This window comes from Sprattus sprattus (assembly GCF_963457725.1).
Source record: "Sprattus sprattus genome assembly, chromosome: 15".
NCBI lineage: Eukaryota > Metazoa > Chordata > Actinopteri > Clupeiformes > Clupeidae > Sprattus > Sprattus sprattus.
In genome coordinates, this window is record NC_137913.1 from 28,682,721 (window position 1) to 28,703,389 (window position 20,669).

General features: G+C 42.2%; 1 protein-coding gene across 3 annotated transcripts in view; it reads left to right on the plus strand.

The window, feature by feature from the left end:
- Positions 1–7,017: 7,017 nt before the first annotated feature.
- Positions 7,018–20,669, plus strand: part of susd2 (sushi domain containing 2) — an 18,370-nt gene continuing 4,718 nt past the window's right edge. The window contains exons 1-13 of one of the 3 annotated variants that reach the window (XM_080852452.1): positions 7,018–7,185; positions 7,457–7,655; positions 8,333–8,478; positions 8,800–8,967; positions 9,512–9,686; positions 10,088–10,289; positions 10,686–10,771; positions 11,163–11,431; positions 12,002–12,145; positions 12,704–12,862; positions 13,523–13,774; positions 14,726–15,004; positions 16,370–16,546. In XM_080852452.1, the coding sequence (XP_080708578.1) occupies positions 7,107–7,185; positions 7,457–7,655; positions 8,333–8,478; positions 8,800–8,967; positions 9,512–9,686; positions 10,088–10,289; positions 10,686–10,771; positions 11,163–11,431; positions 12,002–12,145; positions 12,704–12,862; positions 13,523–13,774; positions 14,726–15,004; positions 16,370–16,546 (2,335 nt within the window). In that variant the 5' untranslated portion in view covers positions 7,018–7,106. Of the gene's footprint in view, positions 7,186–7,303; positions 7,656–8,332; positions 8,479–8,799; positions 8,968–9,511; positions 9,687–10,087; positions 10,290–10,685; positions 10,772–11,162; positions 11,432–12,001; positions 12,146–12,703; positions 12,863–13,522; positions 13,775–14,725; positions 15,005–16,369; positions 16,547–20,669 lie in introns of all 3 variants that reach the window. The other 2 variants (XM_080852453.1, XM_080852454.1) reach the window with 2 other exon arrangements.

Consider the following 20,669-nt stretch of genomic DNA (forward strand, 5'->3'; position numbering starts at 1 on the left):
TAAACAGGCTTTCCAACGGTATAAGATGTATTGCCAAGAAGCATTGTTACAACAAAGAAATAATCTACCAAACACAAATTTTCTTACGTTTTGTGGTATGTTTATATTATTTCAGCCACATTAATGTAGTGTTTTACTTTAGAGTACTATTTTGGAACATTAATAATAATGTTAGTAACTTAACTAATAGCATACTTGCTGAACTGTTGAATGCTGACCCATTAAGTATACATCCCTGCTTCTTGAAATTGAACTTTAGTACATTGCAATTATGGTCCATTTAATTGTACTTTATTTGACATTTGAGTTGAAGTATTTTTAAAGGATATTCCAAAGAAATTGCAAGTATAGTACATATACACATTTTTTTTTGTCCAACCAATCAACCATACTGGATCATTTTAGAATGATTGTATTGTTTTTAAGTTAAATTGTATTTGGGTTTGCGATGGGTACACAAGTTGATTAAGGTAGTGATCACAAGTTAATTAAGGTAACTTTTAAGTTTACATTTTTAGTTCAGTTACATTTAAGTTTGCTTTAAATAAACTTTTAAAGGCGAATACTAAATGACATGCCTAATTTACCTGATTGGCAAGTTAGATTTTGCGATTTGATTTAAATGCTCCTCTTCCATTAAAAAACATTGTTGTTTACATATGTTCACAAAACAGTGTACTATATTTTTGATTTCCATGAGCTGTAAAGCTTAATCATCAAGATTAAAACAAAAAAGGCTTGAAACATGCCACTGTGTGTAATCATTCTAGAATATATGAAGGTGCCACTTTTAGAATTAAATTACTAAAAAAATAACTTTTCCACGATATTCAAATTTTTTTTAGATGCACCTGTATGTTGCCACTGAAGCAAGCTTTGGTATGTTAATAGCTACACTACAGAGTTTGTATGCTCTTTGCATATTTAAAAAAATCATATTTGTAGTTTGTTTCAATAAAGTAAGCCCTACATAACATAAGACATCACATTATCACTATACTGTGCCTAGTTTAAATGGACTAACTAACTATAAGGCTCTGAAGTCTACTTTGTAAGTTTCCACAAGAGCCCTCCTGTCCCTCCCACTTCTGTTCATCCCTCCCCCTCTCCTCCTTCATCCTCATGGTCAGAAGACGGGTGGAACTGTGGAGTAGACATAGCAGTACCCTCCAACATTCTGACTGCTCTTAACAACTCTTGTGAACGGAGTGATGGGATGTCCTAAGAGGCAAAGACATCAAGTATCACACTTTAAGTCAACTCAAGACATTTATTATGTAATTTATTATTATTTTGACAAAGCACCTGAGAAATACATGACAGAAATAGCTAGATATACCCCCAGTGAAATAAATAAATAAACAAAGAAAGAGATGATATTTCTGACTGACCCATATACAGGAGACTTGATATTATGTCTATCTGCCCCTTTGGGGTCAGCTCCTCTGCATTCCTGAGCCAATCAGGCCCAACAGTGTCCAGCCAACCTATGGAATTCACGAGGTGTGAATAATGAAGCACAGTGTAGTGTACAGTGTCCAGGATAAGTAAGGTAACGTTTAGCTCCCTAATCACAAAGTCTAGTGGACAATTAAATTAGATTGAATAAAACAAAAGCATCTAATGATGTGATGATGCAGATGATGGCTAAACTTCAGGTCTTCCTCCATTACAGAGAACCTCTTTCTTTCTGATTAATGACACACTCAGGTTCCAGGTGAGCCAGTGGTCCTGAGCCTGGTCCAGGGTGACCACCTCCTCAGGTGTGATGGTAATTAGTTTACTACCATATATTGGAAGACTCAGTCATGGATTTGTCAGTGATGATCCAGGTTTATTCTTAACAATGGCGGCCACACATTGTTGAGACAGAGGCTTGAAGTCACACACTCACTCACAGTGTTTCACCTTAGCTTATCTAACCTACTCCTTAGAGAACAGGCTCTTATATACATAATGTTTAAGGGGTGTTACCAGCTATTCAAAATAGGCCATGGCTGCAGACACTTTTGCCCAAACCTGGGGGGAAGGGAGTTCTCACCTCCTTCCCCAGGTCTGAACAAAGAGCCCTCACCAAGAAATGTTTAAATGCCAATAAAAGTAATATATTTATACTAGGTATAAATAAGTTGGAATTAATGCAACTAACCAGTCCCTTCAGGTGTCCTCTCTCCTAACTTCTCGCTGGGTATGAGGTGGTCCTCCATGCAGACATGGGGATCTAACAAATCAAGAAATTCAGAAATTTAGAAGATGTTGAAAATCAAGCAGTTTCAACCAGTAACAGTCAGTATATAGTGTCCAAGATGAGTAACGTAACATTAGGTGAAGTGTAAAGAACAATTAGATTAGATGGAATAAAACAAAAGCATCTGATGATGCAGATGATCGCTAAACTTCAGGTCTTCGTCCATTACAGAGAACCTTTTTCTTTCTCATTACTGACTCACTCAGGTCACAGGTGACGTGCTTAGGCCTCCTCTCTACTGACCTCTTCATGGGTATGAGGTGGTCCTCTGTGCAGACATGGGGAGCTGACAAATTCAAATTCAGAAATTCAGAAGAAGTGAAAAAATAAGCAGTTTCAAACAGTTACAGTCAGTTTTCATTGTCCAAGATGAGTAACATAACATTAGGTGAAGTCTAGAGAACAATTAGATTAGATGGAATAAAACAGAAGCATCTGATGATGCAGATGATCGCTAAACTTCAGGTCTTCCTCCATTACAGAGAACCTTTTTCTTTCTCATTACTGACTCACTCAGGTCAAAGGTGACATGCTTTGGCCTCCTCTCTACTGACCTCTTCATGGGTATGAGGTGGTCCTCTGTGCAGACATGGGGATCTGTCAAGCAGCTCTCACTCCAGCCTGTCACAAAATAATCCCAAACATTCTAATCAGTGATGTCATGTGAGCGACACTGAGGAAATCCAGAATTCTAACTGTAACTGGAGCCTGCATTCATCTAGCAGTCAAAAGTTTGGACACACTTTCTCATTTCACTTTCTCATTTCATTTACTTTTGTTAATTACTACATGGTAGATAACACTTTTTTTGTTTAGAACATCACTCCATACAGTGGGGAAAATAAGTATTTGAACCACTGCCGACTTCGCAAGTTTGGCCACTTGCAAAGAAATGTGTGATCTAGAATTTTAATGGTAGGTGTATTTTAACAGTGAGAAACAGAATATCAACAAAAAAATCCAGAAAACTGCATTTTATAAGATTTATGACTTTATTTGCATTTGAAGCAAAAAATAAGTATTTGAACCCCCAAGCAAACAGCAAGAATTCTGGCTCCCAATGGCCAGTTATGTGCCCAAAAAGCACACAGATTAGTCCTCATTAGGTCTAACAAGGTATACCTGATCTCAACTGGTGACCTGTATAAAAGAAACCTGTCCAAAGAATCATACTTCACACCTTCAACCTCACCACCATGGGCAAGACCAAAGAGCTGTCCAAGGACGTCAGATATAAGATTGTAGACCTGCACAAGGCTGGAATGGGCTACAAAACCACCGGCAAGCAGCTTGGTGAGAAGCAGATAACTATAAGTGCGATTATTCATAAATGGAAGCAACACCAAACAACTGTCACCCGCTCTAGGTCTGGGGCTCCATGCAAGATATCCCCTCGTGCGGAATCAGTGATCATTCGAAAGGTGCAAAATAACCCAAGAACTACACAGGGGGAGCTTGTGAATGATCTCAAGGCAGCTGGGACCAGAGTCACCAAGAAAACCATTGGCAACACACCACGCCGTAATTTTTTGAAGTACTGCAGCACTCGCAAGGTCCCCCTGCTCAAGGAAGCGCATGTACAGGGCCATCTGAAGTTTACCATTGCACACTTGAATGATTCTAGGGAGGATTGTGAGACAGAATGTGGTCAGATGATACCAAAATCAAGCTCTTTGGCATCAACTCGACTTGCCGTGTTTGACAGGGGGGGGAATGCTGAATATGACCCCAAGAGTACATCATACCCACCATCAAGCATGGAGGTGGAAACATTATGCTTTGGGGCTGTTTCTCTGCTAAGGGTACAGGACGACTCCACCGCATCAAGGGGACTATGGATGGGGCCATGTAAGGTGGAATATTGGGCTTGAACCTCATTCCCTCATTCCCTCCCATTGAAAACACAACCTTAAAGATTTGGAGAGGATCTGGAAAGAGGAGTGGACCAAAATCCCTCCTGAGATGTTTGTAAACCTGGTGACCAACTACAAGAAACGTCTGACGTCTGTGCTTGCCAATAAGGGTTATTCCACCAAGTACTAAGTCATTTTTGTCAGTCAGTTTTGGGGGTTCAAATACTTATTTTTTGCATCAAATGCAAATAAAGTCATAAATGTTATAAAATGCATTTTTCTGGATTTTTTTGTTGATATTCTGTTTCTCACTTTTAATATACACCTACCATTACAATTATAGAGCACACATTTCTTTGCAAGTGCCAAACTTGTGAAATCGCAAGGGGTTCAAATACTTATTTTCCCCACTGTATGTGTTCTTTCGAAGTTTAAATTTCTTAAGTATTAATCTACAATGTAGAAAATAATAAAAGTAAAGAAAACACTTCTCCAAAAAATTAAATGTGTGTCCAAACTTTTGACTGGTACTGTATATTAGACTAGACTCTACATTATTCATTAGTTATAAAAAAAATATATAGTGTTTAATGGAGAAAATAGAAAAAAATAACAAACAAGGAAGTGAAGCGGAAGGAATGCAGTTCTGGATAGTTGCGGCCCACTTTAACCCCTGTTATAATAATAATAATAATTAATATGTGTGTTTCTAGTATTCTGTAAAGTCACTTTGGACAAAGACGTGCACAATCTGAAACACAAACACGCATACTTGATGACACTTTTTACATTCTTCATGGGCATCAGACATTTTTTATTTAAAATGTTAGAAGACAGAAATAAGCCAATTCAATTTCAAGGTTCGCATATTTCAATATTCAGTCATTTCTTTATTTTTAGATAAGGTATGGGAATGTGAGGGTTTCAGCCGGGACTGTTTTTGTTAGCTTCGTTGGTGGCCATTTTTGTTTTTGTCTTTTTTTGTTCCGCATGTGCTCTGTGTTTACTGTTCCGCTGTGTTCTTCTGTTCCATGTGTTCTTGTCTCCGCCTCTCACCTGACATATGTCACTTCCTGTCATTGTTAGTTTCCCTCCATTTAATGTGTGCTCACCTGTTTCCCATTGTGTCTGTATTTACAGTATGTGTTTTTTTAGTGTCTGATTGTATCCGTTTTTAGTGATTCCCTGTTGACATTTGTGTGTTATTGCTCGCTTGTTTTTGTTTCTTTTTGTGTTTTTGTTCCCTGCCACCCTGTTTTGGTTTGTGCTTGGTTCAACCTGCTTGTTTTTATTTTGTCAGTAAAAGTGAATTGAACTAAACAAGGTGGCCATGACGTGTCTAGTATGGCCAATTTTCATTAGGCTACGGAGGTGTATATTAAGGTTAATTCATGTCCCAGTGTCTTGATATAACAATACAGATTTAGGCTACATCTATGTACACGTAACTACATGGTTTAATTACATAAAAGGCATGCAAATAACTTGCAAACACCACCAACAACCCAGTTGACACTGATAGAAGCTTGCCAACACACTTACTGGTGTCTTTTGGCTGTATAGCTGGCAGTGTCATGCCGTCAAAGCTTTTCTTCCATTTTTGCAGGGTGTTCCAGGCCGGAACACAAAATGATAGGGCTTCTTTGATGGCTAGGGCTTCTTGGATGGCTAGTGGAAAAGACAGAGGTGTTTATCTGTCCTTCACATGACCATATGCTATCAATTTTCACCTAACAAAAATGAATTTGAGGATGGTACCAAATTAATTTGCCTATAAAACCATACCTCAAAAACTGCCAAATTGTTGCATAGTATTACTTTAATGAATAAGCATTTATCTATGAAGTCTAACCAGTCAGCTAAAACAGTTCCTACTACACTCCTGGGTAGAGGGACAGTGAATGTTGCAGACATGTCTCTCGCTATTCTGCCTGAGTATCATGAATGGTCTTAGCTGTGAAAAAGGTTCATAGATACATTTCGCCATATACAGCAAGTTATCTAGCTTACTAAGCTGTCTGCAAAATATCAAGCACCTGCTTTGTATATCTCTGATAGCAGCTACTATAGCAGTCACTATATTTATACAGCGGCACCCTAGGTAACGTTATTAGATATGGCACCAACGTTTCAAGTCATGCCGGTATTGGTCAATATGCAACCCTAACACACACAGAAATACACACATGCACACATTTCTTGTATGTAAGTTTATTTAATGGTTGCTGAGATCTCTAATGGTGCTTGGGCTGGGAAGATGTGTGTAGGTTTGTGTGAATGTCTGTGCGTTTTAATGTGTGATCTCAGGCTCGGGCTGTTGTCTATGCATTTTGTTCTCCTTCTTCATGTGTGCAGTTGTGTGTGTATGTGCGTGTGTATGTGTGATCTCTTACTCAGGCTCTGGCTGTTGTCTATGCCTGTTGACTATGTCTGTTGTCTATGCCTGTTGTCTATGCCTGTTGACTATGCCTGTTGTGGTACTCCTCTATCCCTCGCTGTCCTTGTGTCCTAGAGAAGTCTACCAGCTCCTCTGACACCCCACTTATCTGAACCAGAGACACAGGTCCATCTTGGAGTAGAAGACTGGAGTTATGTTTGATTGGTTCCCCTCTTCCTAGATGAATGGGTTGAAATGGGTTTGACGCTTGACAAAAATCTATGGTCAAGATTTGGTACATGTACAACTGTATAGTTTTTGTTTGCTGGCCATTGTGTTTCATGGGATAAGAAAAAGAGAAATCAGAACAAATACAACAGGGGGTCTTGTGCAGCTTCGCTGCTTGGGGTCCAAAAAAAGAAAGACGGAACCATAAGCACACCACATACAGGGTTGTGGGGGAGGGTGTGTGTGTGTGTGTGCTTCCGCCCCAGTCAGAGCGACTTCCTCCAACAATGTGTAACCAAAAAGACCTTTGCCACAATGTCAAAAATAAACAGTGGATCAGGAGACTGTGAACCCATTCAAAGATCACAACCAAGTTAGACCTACTTAATCAGTATAAGCTATGGCATACAATTTCAGGAAGATTGTTTTGTTCTTTTCCCTAACTTTGAATGTAGTTCTGCTGATCTCCACCGCAACTGGTAAGTTACTGCACAGCTGTGAAAGAGGATTGATTTAAAACTGGAAAAGTAGCGTCAAGATGCATGGAATTTCAGATTTATTTATTTATTAACTGCTAAATTTACCTGAATATGGCAGAGAACAGCTGATTTCCCCGGCACTTGCTGTAAAGGAAAGTGTGGTACAGTAAAGTACAGCATGTGCAACAGAAATACAATCCTGCAACAGTATAAATCTAAATTCTGACACGCAGAAACCACCTTCTGTGACGACTTCTTCTTCATTTCTCAGCCCAGACATGCGAGGGGAAGTGTGGTGAGAAACTGGACATGTGCTCCTGCCAGTCAACCTGTGGGTCTCTGGGTACTTGCTGTGCAGACCTGAAGCAGTTCTGTCTGGACATTTCACCCCACTCAGGGTCTTTGTTAGGGGGGACAGACTTCATTCTGCTCAATAGAGTTTTTCATCAAAGTGATACAATACTCTGCAGGTAAGACTGTCAAATTCAGTCAAAATGTAACAGCTCGTCTGTTTGTGGCTGTTGTTAACGATCTGTAAACGTACCAATTCATGCTGTATCATAAATCCTTACCTTGCTCCATGGATGATTAGAGACTATATTTCTTATATGTATAATAAAGTTATGAGATAAGATGAATTAACTATAATTAAATTGTGACTCATAACAGTGTAGGTTACAATAACTGGTACATAATTTAAAGTATTCCCAAAGTGTGTTTGCATAACAGGAAGCACTAAACTATGTGAATGATGTGAAAGTGTGTTTTGTTTGTTATGAATTATGGGAATATCTGAGGTATATTCTACTGTAGATTGTCTCTCTTTGGTTTTGAAAATGACAAGTTTGGAGGCTTCTTAAAATGTCAAAAAGATCCCTTCTGAGACTTTTCAAAGAACAAGGCCATCCAGTGGGTTCTGCAACTTAGATTATCAAAAAAAAAGTCACTCCCTTTTATTAGATGCACACATTCTGGTTTGTTTACGAATACTGGCTAAGATATCTTTTCCTCTATGTTTTGTGGAGGGAGAAGAATAAGATAATTAACCTTTACACCTTTCCAACATGTCTCACTATCTGTCTAAATCTAAATCTTTCTTAGATCAGATAAAGTGTTTCTAATTGCAGCGCTATCTTTGTCCCCGTAGGTTTAAAGCAACAGCCGAGACAGAAGGGCATGTCGATGCTGGCGGAATGGGCCACTGCATTTCACCTCTACTCTATGAGACTGGGTGGATCCCGTTTGAGGTTTTGATTAACGGAGTCACCAAGGGATGGGGAACATGGCTATCAGGTTGACACAGACAAATATGACTCATTAAAAATATATATATATATATATATATATATACTGTATATATATATATATATATATTTTTTTTTTTACAGCTGACAGGTTCTAATTAATTTGTAAAACATGTTATTGCCCTCAGTCTCAAGGTGACACAGTCATAATAGCTTCATAATTAGCTCATGACTTCTAGCTGCACTTCTCACAATTATGCACTTCTGAAATCTTTTACTCTATGCGCCTGACTGAAGTCGTTGAAAGATGTAATGCTAATAAGCAGCTGACACCTTTTCCTGAACTTGAACTTGAACTTGTTCTTCCCAGTGCACCACAGCAAGCTGGCCCCGAGGTTTAAGATCACACTGGGCAACGCCACACAATGGCAATACTATGGCACACCAAACACAGGAGGAACCCTGCACATAACGTGGAACTCCTCTCTTATCTACACTGACAAGGTCAACGTGGAACTGTGGGGTTATAATGAGACAGGTGGGTGACAGACACATTGAACGTTTATGGTCAGATGTGTCTCTTCTTCAGCTGCTATGAGAGGTGGAGGTGAGGGGGATAGAAGGCTGCCACAGGTGCGGCACATGTTTGGCACATGTTAGGCACAGGATCGGCACATGTTCGGCACATGTTAGGTACGTGTTTGGCATATGTTAGCCACATGTTAGGCATTACATTTGACCAAGGATGGTCCACATTATAGCTTATAGCTTTGCAGCACTAGTAAAGGAAGAACAGTCCATAGTTCAAGATACACTCTGTTGTAAGCACACATTATATCCCACACTTTACAATAGTATGGACTACCCTGACGACAATAATATACCAGACTTAGGTCAGATGTGGTATTTTGTATGTGATGCCATGCACTCACCTTCCAGAATCGAATTCTATACTTCCACCTGTAAAAATACATGCTTATTCTAATGTATTTTACTGTTCACTGTACCAGTGGTTTCATAAGCATTGTATTCAATGGATAAAATGTGACAGACTGGTGAACAGTATTGCATACTGCATTCAGGTGAGCAGTACAGTGAGTCCTGGACAGCAGAGTGGCAGTATCTGTACTCAGTGGGAAAAGCAGTTCCCAACACTGGGGCCTTCAGCTTTGTGCCCAACCCAGCCGCGGACCCCTACTGGAGGTGGGAGATGGGGAGCATGAGAGTCAGCCCCAGCTCCAACACTGATGGACGGAGGTAGGGGGCTCTTCTCCTTCTCGTGAAGATACGTTTAACTGCAGCAGTGCACAGGCAGTGTGAGGTGGCCTGGAGGTTATGACAGGCGATTTGACTAATGAGTAGTTGTGAACACTTAAATCACACTGTGCTTTTTGTCATTGGTCTATGAGTACTTGTTAAGGTAGTGTTACCTGCTCACTTACTTCATGATAGTAGTTCTGCTGTCTCTGTGTGCCCCCTTTTCTCTCTCATTCTTTCTCTCTGTCTTTCTCTCTCGTTCTTTCTCTATCTCTTTCAAGACAGCACAATTTTAAAAGTGATACACAGATATACAAATCTACTAATAAAATGGAGAAAGTATCTTCATCTGAAGTGAGTGTTCTTTGCTATAGGTCATGATCAGTAGTGTATCCTGACAGGGATGTAAACGCAGTATGGAATGGAGCTCACGCTTTAGCCTGGCACCTGGAGCAAGCCTTCAGAGCCGACTCGGCCCGCTGGGCCACAGCCAAGTGCCTGGCCTGGGACGCCACGGAGGAACGTCTGCCCGACTTCCTGTCCGAGGTCCCAGACTGCCCATGCACACTCGTCCAGGCCAGGGCAGACACGGGCAGATTCCATGTACGGGTTACTATCACCATGCAGACAGACAGATAAGATGTGCACATCCACTTAGTGTGTGAAATACTATGAAAACAAGATAAAAAAAAACATAGCATATGGAGGAAGCCTCTGAGGTTTAATATACCTATATACCAAGATACTATACTACATATACTTAATAACTAGAAGAGCAGAGCTGGGGTGGGAAGTAGGTAGATACAATACTTTCCCAGATACAGTAGAACAGATCTGTGATTTGTGCTGTGTTAAAGATAGATTATGATGTCAAAGTAGCTTTCCCTTTGATTGAAATCAGAAATGGGTGTCAGGAATCTAGTCAGGAATAATGTCACTTATTGCTATCTTTATGAGATGGTTTTGTAACATTAAAGGGCCTTGTTCTGGTTTGAATAGACTGACTACGGCTGTGACATGGAGAAGGGGAGTAAGTGCACATACCACCCAGGAAGTGTTCACTGTGTCAGAGCCATACAGGCCAGGTATGCTGTCCCATGACACTCAAGAACATACACATTAAAGCATTATTATTAATATATATTATGATTTCGTTAATGTACAATCACCTGTAAATACGACTTGTTGTGATTTCATTAGCTTAGTATATACGTAGGAAGCGGGTCCTTGTCCACAAAGTCCACCATGTTTCTCCACCATGTTTCTATAGTAGCTCAGAATCACTCAAAACACTGCCTCTAGAGAGGACCTTTTGCATGTAGTATTGTGTTGGTTGAGTTGAATATTGAGTTGGTTGCGATCTGCAATCTCTCCACTAGATGCCACTAAATTCCACATACTGTGCCTGTAAAGCATGTTAAATATAGAGTGTAAGGTGTTATGCTTTTCCTCATTGTAAGTTCTTTTCTGTGCTAGCCCTAAGTATGGAGCAGGTCAGCAGTGTTGCTATGACAGCACAGGTGCCCAGGTGTTGACAGGTGACTCCACTGGGGGCAGTACACCTGACCGAGGGCATGACTGGGGCTCCCCACCATATGAGAAGCCCCCCCGAATCCCGGGCCTCTCGCACTGGAAGTACGATGTCCTAAGCTTCTACTACTGCTGCCTGTGGTCGGATAACTGCCAGTACTACTTCAAACACCGGCCCTCCAGTGACTGCAGGACCTACATGCCTCCTCAAGCTGGTGAGATCCTTCTGCATATAATGGGCTCATCCACCGCATACCTTTTCCCAGACATCTTGTGAATACTGCCCTTAGTCGAGTTCAGGATAAGGACTTTTTATTTTTATACTGATGCTCATATCAACTCCAGTGTCACTTATAATTAAATTAAATTTTATTCATATCGTGCCAAATTACTTCAAATGGTCTCAAGGCGCTTTACAGAGAAGAGGGCCTGAACGCCCTACAACACTTCTTAAGAATATCTCAAATTAATCTTCATTATTCTATGTTATGAGCAGGTTTTGTTTTCTTGTCTCAGTATATCAAAAGCTATCAGTATATCAGTGACAGAGCAACTATCTATGGCTACACCCTTGCTCTAGATCTTCAACAGGAGAACACTTGGCAGGCTGAGTGGAACGCTCCCCTTCCCTAAGTAGGAGTAGTTACACATTAGAAACCGACATTAGAACAGACAGAAGAGCTCTGATGTGAATCTGTCCTATGTGGTGGTGAATCAGTATCACAGATGACCTGTAGTCTTAGTCATGGTGATATTGACCTTTTTGACCTTTCGTCTCCACACAGGCACTGTGCTTGGCGACCCCCATTTCATAACTTTTGACGGCAGCACCTACACCTTCAATGGCAGAGGGGAGTACTACCTGCTGTCCAGCCCAGACAAAGGCCTGTTTGTTCAGGGCAGAACAGAGGCGGTGAAACTGGAGAACGGTGGGTCCCTCCTGCCCCTGTCAAAGCACTGGGAGTTTTCCCATAGGCCCGTCAGCTCTCTTGGGCCCTGGGCCCTTTGTGTGGCCGCGGTATGAGCCATTTAGAGTCCCCAGTGAAAGACCAGAGGGGTTGGGTTGGGGTGGCGTTAGGAAGGGGACGAGGGGATTAAAGGAAGGTTTCTCCTCTGCTGTTTAAAGGAAGCTTTCCTCAGATCATTTATTTACCCTGACAGAGCACACATTGGTTTTAAGCCAGAAGCCAGCTAAAGTGCACGACTGAATGCGGTCATTATTGAAATACTAAAAGGGCTATTATTTGAAAAGTATTAATAAATAAGAAATAAATAATTAGTTGAAAGACTATTTCATCATATTTGTTATCAGAATGGTCATAAAGGTGGTAGTTAAGTTTCAGGATTGTTTGTAGTGTAGTGCAGAAGAAGTTAAAAAAAAAAAAACTGCACTGGTTTCTTTGGTATCCTGCCTGGTTGTCTTCATAGGCTCTATAGGCCTGTAGTGTCTATAGTGTGGACAGATGGATGTGTTTTCCCCCCTACAGGCACCCTTGCCCAGGCCACCAGGCTCTCCTCAGTGGCTATGAGGGAGAACACCTCTGATGTCATTGAAGTGCGACTCTCTGCCAGCCCCAACACCTTGGAGGTGCTAAGGAACCAGGAGGTTCTCTCCTTTGCAGAGCAGAGTTGGATGGACCTGCAAGGTGAGAACTGTAAACTCATTTATTAACTTTGACCTCATACATGTGGATTTTATACACTTGGTCGCACTATGTAGCTAATCCTTAATTAAGTCATCAGTACAGAGGACTTCCAATTAGAGGTAGGATTTGGTATTTGGTCAGTTTATCATGTGTCACTAAACACTTCAATGTACATTTGATCTTAGATTAAGCACCATATTTAGTTTAAGGATTGACTGGTGCACAAAGTAGTGCTTCAGTCTAACTTGATTAAATCATGGAACCCTATAGCTCCAGTTTTGATGTAACAATTCACATTCACTATTCAGGACATGGTTGAGATCCGAGACAATGTATTTGTCCAACCTTAATATGTTACTATTCTGGGCTGATTCATAGAGCTTCTCAAGCTGTTGGCCTACAAGCTTTAGGCTGATTTCTGTTTGGTAGAACAGTATTGACTTCAAAGTAGTCACAAGTAGGACACACACTGACATCACATACTATTACAATACTGTAGATCATTCATAATCACAGAGGAGAAAAACAATAGAAGGATTTGTATTCACGCCCAAAAAGACAGTTAAGAAAATAAATGATCTGCTTTGTCCTTTGTTCTGATGTGGTTTTTCCGGGATAACAGATTTTTGAACAACCCCCTATTTGATCTTTTGGTTCTAGGAGTGTTTGTGTTCTCTGCCACGGCGGAGAACGTGACCGTGATGTTCCCCTCAGGCGCCGGGGTGGAGGTGCGGTCCCGAGAGGCCACAATGACAGCCACCGTGCTCCTGCCCCTGGAGTTCACCAACCACACGCGAGGCCTTCTGGGTAGGATGAACGATGACCCAGAGGATGACCTCATCTCCAGTGATGGACAGAGCTTTGATGCCAGTCAAAGCAGACCTGAGGATCTCTTTCTCTTTGGATCAACCTGTAAGTACCAACTAGTCATCTGAGCTTCTCTTCTGTAATTAAATCTCAAGAAGAAGTCAATATATGCCAGGCAAAATATTTAAATTGTGGGGAGCCGTAACGACCAGTCTCATGGTCAGATACGTACAGAGGAGGCATAGCAACAGTGGAAAGCTTAAGGCTTGTTTAGTATTTCCATGTTGCAATACCTCAAAGCAGTTTTTTTTGTTGCAATCTGTTGTGGATTACAGCTGTTCTTTTTATTGGTCATCATAAATATCTCAGCTCGTTTGGACCCAAAAGCAATAAGAGGTGTCCAGAATAATCCCTGGGGTGTGAATGAGGCCTTCATTTTTGTCGTTCCCCATCACTGGAAGATTTCCTGATGTGCCATTGATGCCAGAAAACACATGTTTAGAGTTAGAAGACCGCACACATGACTGAGCACATGGTAGGAGAGAGCTGAGAGGCCGCTGGAGGAGCCACAGGATCTCATCTGCTGGAGTCCTCCCCAGCCAGTAGGATTATTACACCGGTATCTTTTAATTCATCTGAAATGCTCCAGGGATGGAAGCATTTTTGAAGCTTGTTGCGGTCACTCACTGTGACCAGCTAGCACAGATTCAGCTTGCAGTAGATCATACCGGCAGTCTCTAATGATGGACCTTCTAACATGATTCTAACTTGCTGAGTATGCCACTGATATACTCAGAGATTTCAGCGTATGGCTTAATGTGTTGGTTAAAATGCATCTGTCATGGGACCATGGCCGTGGTTGAAGTCTGTGCTTTGATCTTCACACCAACTCCCATGAGACTGTGGTGATGTGGTCAGAGTTCATGGGTTTAAACCGGAGGCGCAAACCCAGCAGAGATGGCGGCTTTATTGCTTCACCAAAGTGTTAATCATTTATGTGTCCTCACACAACTAAACACAATCCTTATTCCTTACTGCTGCCATTTCTTCCCATAGGGGCCATATCCAATATGACGTCCCTGTTCACCTATGACTCACCATACCTGCAGGACGCCTACCTGTCCTCCCCTAAGCACGACCCAGGCTTTGTGCCAGCGTTTTCTCTACCCGAGACTCCTGGGGACCCCTTGTTGAGTGACATGCTGAAAATGTGCTTTGGGAATGGGGTCAGTTTCTGTAAATACGACACCCTGATCACACGCAGCCTGAGGATGGGCAACGCCACCATGAGGGCTTTCCAGAGCCACGCCGCTCTGACCAAAGACCTCACGCCAGGTAGGTTCACCGCAGTGGTGGTTCTTCATCTAGGGGGTGAAGGTTTTTGGGAATTGGGACAACCAAACCATCCCTACATAGAGCCTGATGTATCACCCCCAAACACTTGTTCACATTGTGCACCCCCACAGACCCACAGAACACTCCCCCCTTGTACTGTTGACACGTTGAGCCAGTGGATGGACTCCTTTAACGGACATTATCATGAATCCGTGACAAACCAAAAAAATTAAACTGTGCCATGTTGGGTCCAAGTGTATTTGGATTAATTCATTTCAAGTGCACATGATACAAACTCAAACCACAGATTCACCATCAGACAGGATATGTAAACCGTATAAACACATGTCCCTCTATCCTCTTCTCTATCCTCTCTTCTATCCTCTTCTCTATCCTCTCCTGTATCCTCTTCTGTTTGTCCTTCTCTATCCTCTCCTCTTTCCTCTTCTCTTTCTTCTCGTCTATCCTCTCGTCTATCCTCTCCTCTTCTCTATTCCCTCTATCTTCTTCTCTATCCTCTTCTCTATCCTCTTCTCTATCCTCTCCTCTATCTTCTTCTCTATCCTCTTCTCTATCCTCTTCTCTATCCTCTTCTCTATCCTCTCCTCTATCTTCTTCTCTATCCTCTTCTCTATCCTCTTCTCTATCCTCTCCTCTATCTTCTTCTCTATCCTCTTCTCTATCCTCTTCTCTATCCTCTCCTCTATCCTCTCCTCTATCCTCTTCTCTTTCTCTCCTCTATCCTCTCCTCTATCCTCTCCTCTATCCTCTCCTCTATCCTCTTCTCTTTCTCTCCTCTATCCTCTCCTCTTTCTCTCCTCTATCCTCTTCTCTTTCTCTCCTCTATCCTCTCCTCTATCCTCTTCTCTTTCTCTCCTCTATCCTCTCCTCTATCCTCTCCTCTATCCTCTCCTCTTTCTCTCCTCTATCCTCTCCTCTATCCTCTCCTCTATCCTCTTCTCTTTCTCTCCTCTATCCTCTCCTCTATCCTCTCCTCTATCCTCTTCTCTTTCTCTCCTCTATCCTCTCCTCTATCCTCTCCTCTATCCTCTCCTCTATCCTCTCCTCTATCCTCTTCTCTTTCTCTCCTCTATCCTCTTCTCTTTCTCTCCTCTATCCTCTCCTCTATCCTCTCCTCTATCCTCTCCTCTATCCTCTTCTCTTTCTCTCCTCTATCCTCTTCTCTTTCTCTCCTCTATCCTCTCCTCTATCCTCTCCTCTATCCTCTTCTCTTTCTCTCCTCTATCCTCTTCTCTTTCTCTCCTCTATCCTCTCCTCTATCCTCTCCTCTATCCTCTTCTCTTTCTCTCCTCTATCCTCTTCTCTTTCTCTCCTCTATCCTCTTCTCTTTCCTCTTCTCTGCAGTGGTCTCCTGTGGCTTCCTGGCCGCCCCTGCCAGAGGTGAGAAGGAGGGGTGGGTGTACCTGGAGGGGGCAGAGCTGACCTTCTCCTGCCCAAGGGGCCAAGTCCTGTTTGGCTCCCAGCAGCGCACCTGTCAGGAGAGTGGAGAGTGGTCAGGCACCGACACCCACTGCGTCTCAGGTAACCACATTAAGTGTACTGATGGAATGTACTAAACTCATTTTATTTTTATTCCATACAGTGCCATTTGACCTGCTAGCTGTCGTTTCAGTACACTTTCTATTAAAAGTCAGAAGGTTGTCATACAATTCCTTGGAAAACGGCAATCGAGTGCCACTTAAAGCACAAAGTCAATTTATTACAGTTGAAAGCAGAAAGTCAACAGTTGTAGCTTGTACTGATTTTTGGACCAGTACTGACTCAGGAAGTAGAACAGATATCCATGAACAGGCAGGGTTCGAGGCTTTGCCTGACAGCCTGCTCAAATGTCCTTGAGGGAGGTGTGCAGTACCTCTTCTGAAGTATCTTCAGAACGTTTTGAGTTCTCTCGGAGCAGAAAAGTGCTGTATAAATACAGTCCATTTAGCAGAACTTGCCCAAGTGGTTTGGCACCTTCACCTCATGTTCTCTGCAGCCAAACTCATCTCAGAGTGTCTTGTTGATATTGAAGTAATGTCTGAGTGGGTTGCCATGCTGTATGTCAGCCAGTAGAGGGTAGTGTTTCCTCCCTTAAAAAAGACCCCCTCTGTCAGGGCATTGCTGCTGAGGCCTGTCCTTGAACACAATCCTCTCCGCTGCCCGCCTTAGGCCACAGGCTGAAAAAAAAACAGGCCTTGGTATTTGCCTACATTCTCTTCTGTATAAGTGTATCATGACTTTCACATAAACTCAAGTTTGAGGCATAGTCTGGTGAAGCTCAACTAGTAAAAGTGTAACTCTTTGTCACATATTAACTGCCCTGCAACCACAAACAAACAACAAAGGTTTCACACACATTGGGGTGAAATAGAGTTTTTGTTTGACTCCATTGTGCTAAAACATGCTGACAATCATCATAACATGCCATCCATTATTAATCTCAACACATACACATACACATACACACACACACACACACACACACACACACACACACACACACACACACACACACACACACACACACACACACACACACACACACACACACACACACACACACACATACACATACACACACACACACACACACACACACACACACACACACACACACACACACACTATCACATAGCGAAACACACACACACCCACACACACACACAAAAACATACACTCACACACATACCAGAATACATGTATTTAGAATGTATGTATTTTTTAATGGCAGAGCAAAGTGCCTCAGATAAATTAGAGGGGGACAGTCTCTCTCTACTCTGACACTATATTACACTAAGACACCAAAGACATATGTCAGCAGGGATCCTGATGATGACAAACCTATATGCGGTGCATTAACTTGCAAGGCTTTTAATAAACAGTCTCTCTCTCTCACACACACACACACACACACACACACACACACACACACACACACACACACACACACACACACACACACACACACACACACTTCCTGTTCAACCAGTGGATTGAGCGCAGGTGTCACATCTAAGCTGCTGACAGATGCATTACTGAGTAATGACTAGTTGGCTGACATTTCCACCTTTTATCTTTTTGCAGAACGTGTCGTGTTTTTCTTGGCAAGCTGAGTCCCATTCTCTTCAAAGCCTCTGCAAGAGCACCATGCTTCATTAGCTCGATTTAAAGCAGAAGTAACACTGTAGGTACTTCAGTCACCTCTTTCCTTACAGTAGATTGATACTATAGGTTTGATCATGCTCTTGTAAACTGAGCTTGTGTAACCAGGTACAATCAATAAGGCTTTTACATATAGCAATATCTCTCATTCCTTCACACTGATTAATTCATTTTCTTTGTCGTGTTTTTAGCCGGTGGGAAAAACTAGACTGCACCTTGCAGTAAACCTTGACAATTAAAACCTACTGAATTCATTGATGTAGGATAAAGAATAGTATAATGTATCACTAATAGCACATCATGAAGCGTGACCGTTGAGTGTTGTTTTAAAGACCACACTAGAAGTGGCAGTGGCAATGGATAGGAAGAGATGGTGGATCAAGCCCATCTTAAATGGATGGTTCAGAGGCTAAGGCTCAGAGGGCTAGACTGAGAGAACAGGAGAGAAGGAAGGGGACGAGAACAAGAACCAGGTTCAGAAGCCAACAGAGGCCGCATGAGTAACACACAGTATAAGAGATGGTTCAGATATACACACCACTACAGAGTAGGCACACACACACAACAGACTGCTTTGGAAAAAAGAAATGTATTTATTCAATAAAGCCACAGCATGTTTGGAGGTATGCCTGATCTAGATGATACACTTCCAGCAGATATGGTGTCTGTTCCAAAGATTCCAGCCAAAGGTGTTACTCAGCCTTCAGTCTCTACGTTTCTCATTAAATCTCATCAGCCACCTGTGCAATGGGTGTATTTTTCCAGAGTGTGAGCTCTTGTCTCTGAACTGGTAGAGCAGGGTGCTAACCACATCCCAGTCACGGTTCCACTGCTCCAGGAGCATTCCTAGCTTACCCGTAGGTCTTCTGTACTCAGCTACGGATAAAAGTAACAAATGTTCACAAAACTCTTTGATTAGTTCCTATCTACATTTGTGCTCTTAAATGTTACCGTTGGCTTAGTCCACCTTACAAAATCTATCTTGATTCAGCACTTGATAGTTTCTCTCCCATGCTTTTTTACCTCCTTGGCCTGCTCACGGATCAATGGATATTGCTCAATCATATGTATGCCAAGGGTTTCTAAAGTTTAACATTTTATTTTAGCATTATTCATTAGGGAAAATGTAGCTTCATTCTCTCTATCCACCCCCCTCTCTGTCTTTCTCTCTCGCTCTCTCTATCTTATTTTTTAATTTCTTCTCATTTTTCAGTTTTTTTCTCCTACTCTTTCATTATCTCCCCCCTCTCTTACTTTCTCTCTTCCAGTCTCTATTTCTCTTCTCTTTGTTCTTCCCTTGCCTATTCCTCCACGAGGTGCGCTGTGAGGGGCAGATGTGGGCCGCTCTCCTATCCGTAGACGTGTAGACGTGTAGCCACGCAGCTGCATGAACCCGCTCCGTCTGGTTTGAACAGGGCTGATTCTTCATCCTCCAGGGTGAACGTGCGGGGGGAGATTAGATCACACAGGGGGCACTTATCGCTACAGACCATGAAGATTACACTACCGAAGGAAGATAACGCTATCGCTAAACAAGAGAGTGAAAAGTAAAAGCACTCTCTCCCTCATCACGTCCCACGCTTCGTTCTGTCATCTTGGCCCTCTCTCGCCCCTGCATAGAGCTATTCAAAATGGAGTCATTTGCCGTGAATTCCACCGAAATCACTAATGGAAGCGAACAAATTAAATAAAAAATAAAACCATCACACAAACACAGGAAAACAAATAGGTGTGTATAAAGGGGAGTATGGTGTAAAGCATGTGGGGTGCTTAGCCTGCCCATTAGATAGCTCTCTATGGCTCTATTCTCCTCTCCGCTAAGTGCCTGCATGTGGAGGTGAGGTGGAGGCACTGGGGGCTGACGCGTGTGTGAACATGAGTGTGTGTGTGTTTGTGAACATGAGTGTGTGTGTGTGTGTGTGTGAACATGAGTGTGTGTGTGTTTGTGAACATGAGTGTGTGTGTGTGTGTGTGTGTGTGTGAACATGAGTGTGTGTGTGTTTGTGAAAATGAGTGTGTGTGTTGTGTTTGTGAACATGAGTGTGTGTGTGTTTGTGAACATGAGTGTGTGTGTTGTGTTTGTGAAAATGAGTGGGTGTGTGAACCCCAAGTATCCTCAGGGTAGTAGAGACCAAACCCTACGGGCCTGATTTGAAGATGGGGTGAAGACAGACAGTTACTGTGATGACATTTGTGTGTGTGTGTGTGTGTGTGTGTGTGTGTGTGTGTGTGTGTGTGTGCCAGGAATGGTAAAAAGAACAGGAGCTCTGATAGCGTGCAAACTAGTCGGCAGGGTCTGCAGCACCTGCCCTGAACCTGCACCAATAGACCTGAAACATCCTGAAATAGCCTGCTCTGTCGGAGTGCAGCTTTTAAGGCGTACTGCTCTGTGGATGCACTTGACAAAGGAAAATAAATGGACTGCACAACATGACTGACTGTTTTTCTCTATTTTATTATCGCTATTTTTAATCTATTTTCCTTTGTATACTTGTGATGCAAG